Source organism: Quercus robur, chromosome 8, assembly GCF_932294415.1.
Source record: "Quercus robur chromosome 8, dhQueRobu3.1, whole genome shotgun sequence".
Taxonomy (NCBI): Eukaryota; Viridiplantae; Streptophyta; class Magnoliopsida; order Fagales; family Fagaceae; genus Quercus; species Quercus robur.
Window position 1 is genome coordinate 39509953 of NC_065541.1, and position 7634 is coordinate 39517586.

The 7634-nt window shown below is 34.1% G+C and overlaps 2 protein-coding genes across 2 annotated transcripts; both read right to left on the reverse strand.

Annotated features, from left to right (window-relative positions):
* Nucleotides 1–4609: 4609 nt before the first annotated feature.
* LOC126693982 (zinc finger BED domain-containing protein RICESLEEPER 3-like) lies at nt 4610–5285 on the reverse strand. Its single transcript, XM_050390023.1, has 2 exons — nt 4802–5285; nt 4610–4710 (listed from the first exon to the last, which is right to left on the reverse strand). The coding sequence occupies exons 1-2, from the start codon at nt 4956–4958 to the stop codon at nt 4622–4624; spliced, it is 246 nt and encodes an 81-aa protein (XP_050245980.1). The 5' UTR covers nt 4959–5285; the 3' UTR covers nt 4610–4621.
* Nucleotides 5278–6393, reverse strand: LOC126696273 (zinc finger BED domain-containing protein RICESLEEPER 2-like). The gene is made up of 2 exons (XM_050393040.1): nt 6148–6393; nt 5278–6105 (listed from the first exon to the last, which is right to left on the reverse strand). Exons 1-2 carry the CDS (start codon nt 6391–6393, stop codon nt 5278–5280), a joined length of 1074 nt encoding a protein of 357 aa, XP_050248997.1.
* Between the last annotated feature and the right edge of the window lie 1241 nt (nt 6394–7634).

Here is a 7634-nt window from a genome sequence, read left to right on the forward strand (position 1 = left end):
TATTAATTGTGAGATCCACAACTTCAATTTTTACTTAGAGCATTAGTATTGGTGTAGGCATTTTGTTAAAATGCTAAATTTACCATCAAATAGCAAAAGTGGACTACATCAGTGGAGGCAAAGCCAAAAAAATGTTGGCTTTTGAGCTATAGTGTCGGAAAATCACATGTTTGTATCACATACAAAACATACGCAGTGGAAAATTAACAGATCTACTTCATTCAGAATTGATAACATGCACTATGTAAGTTTCAGAATATAGAACAAGAGAGTGTACCTTGGTCCAGTGAATTTCAAAACCAAAGATCAGAAGTTCTCGGGAACACTTTCAATCTTCACTCCAATTCCACTAACGCCTAAGATGTGTGGTCTCCCAATCAGTTATATGTGTATGTTCTAGAGAGAATGAGAGAGTGTCTAACACTCACATACATACCATTTCATGAGCTTGGTGTATCTTACAAAATTCTATATGTTTCTCTCCTAAGAACTGATTATCTAATTGGGCTTGCCTTTTGAGCCTTTCCAATTGGGCTCTAGTATGTGGCTTGGAGTGGGACCAAAAGGGAACAAATAAGACACTAGCTCCAATGGGTCTTGGGCTTTTCTGTCAACTCTTGACAATTCCAAAGTTGTCATTAATTATATTTAATATCACTATATAAATATAATTGCACTCTAAGCCTTACTAATAAATTATATCCCAAGACTTTATTGTACATGCAACCCTTTCATAAAATATTCGTAGTAATACAAAGTCATGATTGTAGACTACCACTTTGTGAATTACTACATCTTAATCCTTGAGTACCCAGTTTAATCCTTTTAAGTTATTCACCATATATTTATGAAATCCAATTTCATATATATATATATATATATATATATATATACACTTTAGTAATTTCTTACTAAAGTGGTTAGGCCTTACTCTCCGAATAACTGAACCCATTAAACTTATCTTAAGGGAATATTTTATATCTCCGTTAAGAGACAATGAATTCCATCTTGAGAATATATGTTCCATTAACACTAAATGTGGCTGCTCAACATACTGAGGTTTTGACCATAATTTTAGATCTCACTCCTGATATATCAAAGCAACCCACACTTCATGATCAGGTCCATTATTCTCTCAGGATTAAAAGTTCATGCAAATATAAGTCGTGAGATTTATTATTCAATTGATAGTCGTTAGGAGAATAATAAATCTCACAGCGGTCCAGTTCAATATATTTTAACTCTTAAAACATATCAACATATCAACTAGAAGTCATAACTTCCATGATCAAGACAAATCATTTTAGTTAATATGTTATAGTCTTCACAGATGAAATGCCCAATTTGATCACCGACTACAAACTAAATTCTGAGTTTACAAAGAACTTGTGATCTATATCTTCTATGACTAAATCACATACTATGCATCTCATAGATTATATGATAATGTCCGAATATTCATATCACCAATATTTCAAATAATAATAAAACAATTTTATTAATAACAATATTAAGTCATACATCATGTCATACATAATATCATATATAGCATCATACAATAGGATTTAGGGGCACTAATCCTAACATACAGTACATAGCCACAGACGGTTGTGTTGTAGCTAAGATGGTTAAACAAATATATATATATATATATATATTATTAAAAGATATATTATTTTATTGTATTGGTGGTGGGGGCTGTTGTTTATTGTAGAAGATATATTATTTTATTATGTTGTTTATATTATTTTATTGTATTAAATGCTAAAATAAAATCACTAATATTGGATGTTTTGTAAAGTGGAGTGGTAAAATAGATAAAGTAGCTTTTTATGGTGCTAAATTGCTAAATTTTGGCACCACCAATGCTAATTCTCTTATAGTGAGAAAGGTAAAATTTGAGATACCCACTAATTAAGGCCATGTTTGGTTTGTAAGGTTTTCATCACTCAGGGAGTGAATGTGAGAAATAAGGGAAAAGCATTAAAGTTGAAAGTGAACAGTACCATATGACCGTTGGTGACCATTACTTCTTTGGCATTTGATGTGACTAGACAGACAGGTGGGACCTCCACTTGGCTCTAAAGAATTACAAGTTTGCCATGAAATCTTATAACTTATTATTCAGAAACTCCTAAAAATTGGTTTCATTTTCACTCACTCTAACTCTTTTTTTTTGAGTTATGAGTAACGGAAAGTGAGAAAGTAAAACAAAGCCAAATAAGAAGAAATGGTGTGGGTCCCTACAAAAGTGAGTGATGGGTGATGAGAATTAAGTAATGAGGCCCTGTTTGGTTTGAAGGTCACTCATATCTCAATACTCATCACTCAAATCTTCTCACTCAAACTCATAACTCAATTCTTATAACTTTAACTCAAAATTACACATAACTCTACTCTTTGGTTCTTTTGGCTAGAAATTCTCAATGGGTTTTCTAATTCAAAAACTCAACTTTATGTAACTCACTGAGACCCATGGAAATTTATTGCTTAGCAGGTGCATAGAACGGCAACAAGCCTACCTGTGTCAAGTCTCTCTCTCCTCTTCATGCATAGCCATTCGCCCATTCCACAATACGTAGGCTCAACTTCTCCACTCTCTCACCACTGAGCATTAGCTCCTTAAACCCTTACTACCATTTCTCATTTTCTGCCCCTTACTTCTCCTCCTCCCACTCCGCCTCTTTTTCTCTATAAGAACCAATTGCTGTTGGATCCATCAGTTACCAAGAAGACTGAAGTACTTTTAGATAGGGGTGTCAAATGGGTAGGTTTGCGGTGGGCATAATTTGGTTGGATATTTAAAACTCATTTACCCATTAAAACCTATTTAACTAATTGCTTCTAACCCAAATCCAACCCAACCCAATTATTATGGGTAAACGTCAACCCACCCAATTACCCAATTATCAAAATTACCAAAATACCACTAAAGTGAAAATAACCAAAGTACTCTATAATCTTCAAAAATGATCAAAATATCCCCAAAACCCAAAAAATGACCAAAATACTCTCGAAATCCAAAAAATGACCAAAATACTCTCAAAATCCAAAAAATGACCAAAATACCCCCGAAACTCGAAAATTACCAAAACACCCCCGAAACCCAAAAAATGACCAATACACCTCCTAAACCCAAAAAATGACCAAAATACCCTCGAAACCCAAAAAATGACTAAAATATACTCGAAACCCAAAAAATAACCAGAAGATACTCGAAACCCAAAAAATGACCAAAATGCCCCCGAAGCCCAAAAATTACCAATATACCTCCAAAACCCAAAAAATTGACCAATATACCTCCTAAACCCAAAAATTTACCAAAATATCCCCGAAACCCATAAAATGACCAAAATACCCTTGAACCCAAAAAATAACCAAAATACCCTCGAAACCCAAAAAATGACCAAAATATACTTGAAACCCAAAAAATGACCAAAATACCCCCCCCAGAAACCTAAAAATTACCAAAATACCCCAAAACCCAAAAAATGACCATGTACAAGCACACTGTATCTGTTTTTCATTTTTTTGAGTAGGTGCATTGATTTTGTTAAGAAATTCTATGACACTCTAATTTTTTTATTTTTTTATGATATGCTTAAGATTTCTATTGAAATTAATGTTTCGAAATTCTTTTCCTTACATGTTTGAATGTGCTTCTTGCATTATTTTCCTTACTAATTGGCAATAACCATATGTATATACAAAGTCTTTTGGGCTTGTCTCAAGAAAACGGATTCTAAAAAATTTTATCAGAAATTTGAAGTCTATTAAATGGCAATAACGACCCCTTGGATGCTTGAATGGACCACAGTTTGAAAAAAACCACTTACATGCCTCTCAGCTCTTCACTGCATGAAAAGCCAATCTCGTATTGGATTTGTTAAAATAACAAAATTCAAAAGGAGCTATTTAGTAGTACTTTCTGCAATCCAAATGAGGTCTTTAAGATTTAAGACAATGGAATTTATAATTCATCCAAATTGTATCGTTTGGGGCCCTTCTTTGAGTTTCATTTTTCCACCTTGACTTCTTGATCAAAATACCAAATCTAAAAAATTGTCAACCACGGGCGTGTGGCCACACTTTCCACGGGCTTGGATTTAAAAATTGTGTAATTGGTCTTACATTGAAGTAAATAGGCTAAACATCTGATCTGAAACAAATTGGCAATTCTAAAAACACTTATAATGTAAAAAAATTCACTCAAATTATCTTAAATGGAAATTCTTGAGCAACATCCATGTAATAAAAAGAAATGCAAAATGGATGTAATATATGACCTCTGAACCAATTTCACACAACTTGGTCCCAACCCTCTACACAAACCTGGAAGCCCTTCATTTTCAAATATGCTCGCGAGAGCATGAAGCATGCTTTGATACTGTCTCCTATCGATAGGTCCAGCAGCCTGCATATGCTTGCGAGCCACCTCAAGTGGGAAAGTTGCATTATTGGAGATTGCACCAGCTGCTGATCCAATTAAAATTTAACACCACCAACAACCAAAAGTAAAATCTTAAAACCCTGTACATTAAAAAAGAAGACGATAAATAACCTATCCAACAATGTAGCACTTAATAAGCAACAAAAACCTAACTTTAAAGCTTCCTTTCACCTAATCCTCATCAACATATGAACTAGATTGAGATAGGCACAAGTTGCCAAAATCCTCCACAAGACTTTCTTCCTCAAAATCATGTACAGCTGAAAAAGGAAAGCAAAGCATTTATTAGTACATCAAATACAGATTAATGAATATTGCGAGCACATAAGTGATAAAAAAAATATGATATACCTGGTACTCCACATAGCCAATCACGAGCACATAACAAAGCTTCTGCAGTTTGTGGCAAAAGAGAACTGCGAAACTTATCAAGAATGCGGCCACCAATACTAAATGCAGACTCCAAGGCAACAATAGTAATGGGAATGCTCAAAATATCACATGCCATCAAGGAAAGTTCTAGGAAACGATTACTATGGGACTTTCAATACCCTATAACATTCAAATCCTCGTGCAACTTATGGTCAAATCGAGCCTCTTCCAAGTATAAATCCAATTGTGACTTGCTTGAATCTGAACCAATAAGTTGACTCTTATATGTCTCAAAACCAAAGAAATCATCATGCCTAACATAATGACCATGCACTCCACCACTACTGGATGCTACTTCAACCATATTGTAGATATCACTAGTAGAATTCTTATATTCCTCAAAGATGCCATACAATGTATCACGAAGATTCGCTGCCATAGATATTGCTTCTTGCTTATACAACTTGCTTATACAACTTGCTATAACAAAATTCTACACATTGCAACTTGTATCTAGGATCCAAAATGACAGCAAATGATAGCACAGGACTGTAATACTCCCAGTATTTATCAAACTTTTCTTTCATTTCTTTTGCCATTGCTCTGATTATCGCATCATCATCTTCCAACTGTTCCATAATACGCAACTGAATCTTCCAAACACAATGGAAATACAAGTTGGTTGTGGGGTAGTTTGTCCCAAAGAAAAGCTTGGTGATATCATAAAATGGTTCCAAAAACCTTGCTATATTCTCCAGCCTTTCCCATTCCTCCTCTGAAGGGCAATTGAGAAAGTATTTATCAATCCTACTCAAGTGAGAAAATGCATATCGATACTTAAGACAAATCTCAATCATCAAGTATGTTGAGTTCCATCTTGTTGGGACATCTTGGCGTACTTTCATACTTGTCAAAAAAGGAAGCTCTAAAAGACATTGAGCAAACCTCAACTTCCTATGATTTGAACCTCTCACATATTTAACACTTTCACGTAAATTATACACAACCTCATTTATGACTTTTAATCCATCTTGTACAATAAGGTTTAATATGTGTGCACCACAACGCACATGAAAGAACTCACCACCATAAGGTAAATAAGGTCTAAAAGAAGGGTGTCTCTTTAAATGACTCACCAAAGTATCATTATATGAAACATTATCTAAAGTAATGGTGAATACCCTCTTCTCAATGCCCCACTCTTTCAGCAAACCTAACAACCTCTCTGCCAATATAACACCACCACGTGGAGGTGGCACATGACAAAAACTCAAAACTTTCTTCTACAACACCCAATGTTTATCAACATAATGTGCTATAAGAACCATGTACTCATTAGTGTTAGGTGAAGACCATAAATCTGATGTTAAGCAAAACTTCCCAGTAATTGACTTTAAATCATGCTTCAAATTTTCCTTTTCTCTCCTGTATATTTTTATCACATCCGATTTTGCAATGTTCCTACATATAGTCTTAACATCAGGATTCAAATAACAATGAAGCAACCTATTGTTCTCATGTTCTGCAAATGAGAATGGATACTTGTGCCTAATGATTGCCAATGCAACCATTTCCCTATACATAGCTTGATCTAAAGGCTGACGAGACACGCTTTGATTGTCAACCTCGTGGCATTTTTCTCTATGATGCAACAAAGAAGTAGTGCCACTAGAACCGACAACAAAAGAATTTTGACATTTTTTACACTTTGCTCTCTCTTTCCCATTAGAACCTTTAGGTCATATTTCAAAATCCGACCATACAGAAGAAGTCCTACATCTCATTCTTTTTGGAGCACTTGAAACAGTATCACCATACTCATCATCTTCTTCATTCATTGAATCCACATCAAAAATGTAAAGGAAAACAAAACCAGCAAAAAAAAAAAAAAAAAAAAAACCCTCAGCATTTTGAACCATTCTAAAACCTGACCACTCAAATAAACACTCTTCTAGGATGTCTTAGAGATCCTGTTTGTGCGTCTTCATTCATAGAATTACTAAATATAGGATTTATAACAGAGTGTCCGAAATTTATGTCAATTATTAAAAATGTATGACAACTTGATAAAGTAAGAGCACCATGAGACAAGGTAACCTTGGTTGTTTTTTGAGCATTGTAACATAAAAGGAGGAGGAGAAATCTAATACCACAAAAAATTTAAGTACAAATATAGCAACTCCCCCAAGTCATCAACATTGAACAAAGCCAAATTATCCAGCATCCAGACAAATCATCCAAGGTAAAATGCAATTTCACAGGCATATCAAAATTGTAAAAGTTTTAATAATAACAATAACAATAAACAAAAAGAAAAAAAAATGTTTTAGAATTCCATGATCCAACCATGTAAGAACTAGCAATCAAATTAGCAGAAGTAATTAATTGATCAAAGAAGCAAAACCCATTAAGTTCTGAGGTGACCTAGTTCCACAATTACAAAGAACAACACAATTTTGAGCATAGTTCTTTTGGCCAATCCAGAAATGATATAAAAATTGAGCAGAAGTAATCAAATTTGATCAAAGAAGCCAAACCCATAAAATTATGAGGTGACCCATTTCCACAATTACAAAGAACAACATAATTCTCAGGGTAAAATTCTTTTGGGTAATCCAGAAATGACATCAAAATTGAAACTTTCAAAAAAAAAAAATACTCACCAAACCTTGAGAAATTCAAGATCGATTGCTAAGTTAATTGCAGAGAGAAAGAGAGCAAAGCTGGTGTCTGATAATAAAACAATGCAAAGTCTTTCAGAGATTTAATACAAATTTGCTTGCAATATAAACAACGTGCTTTGCCAAAGTAA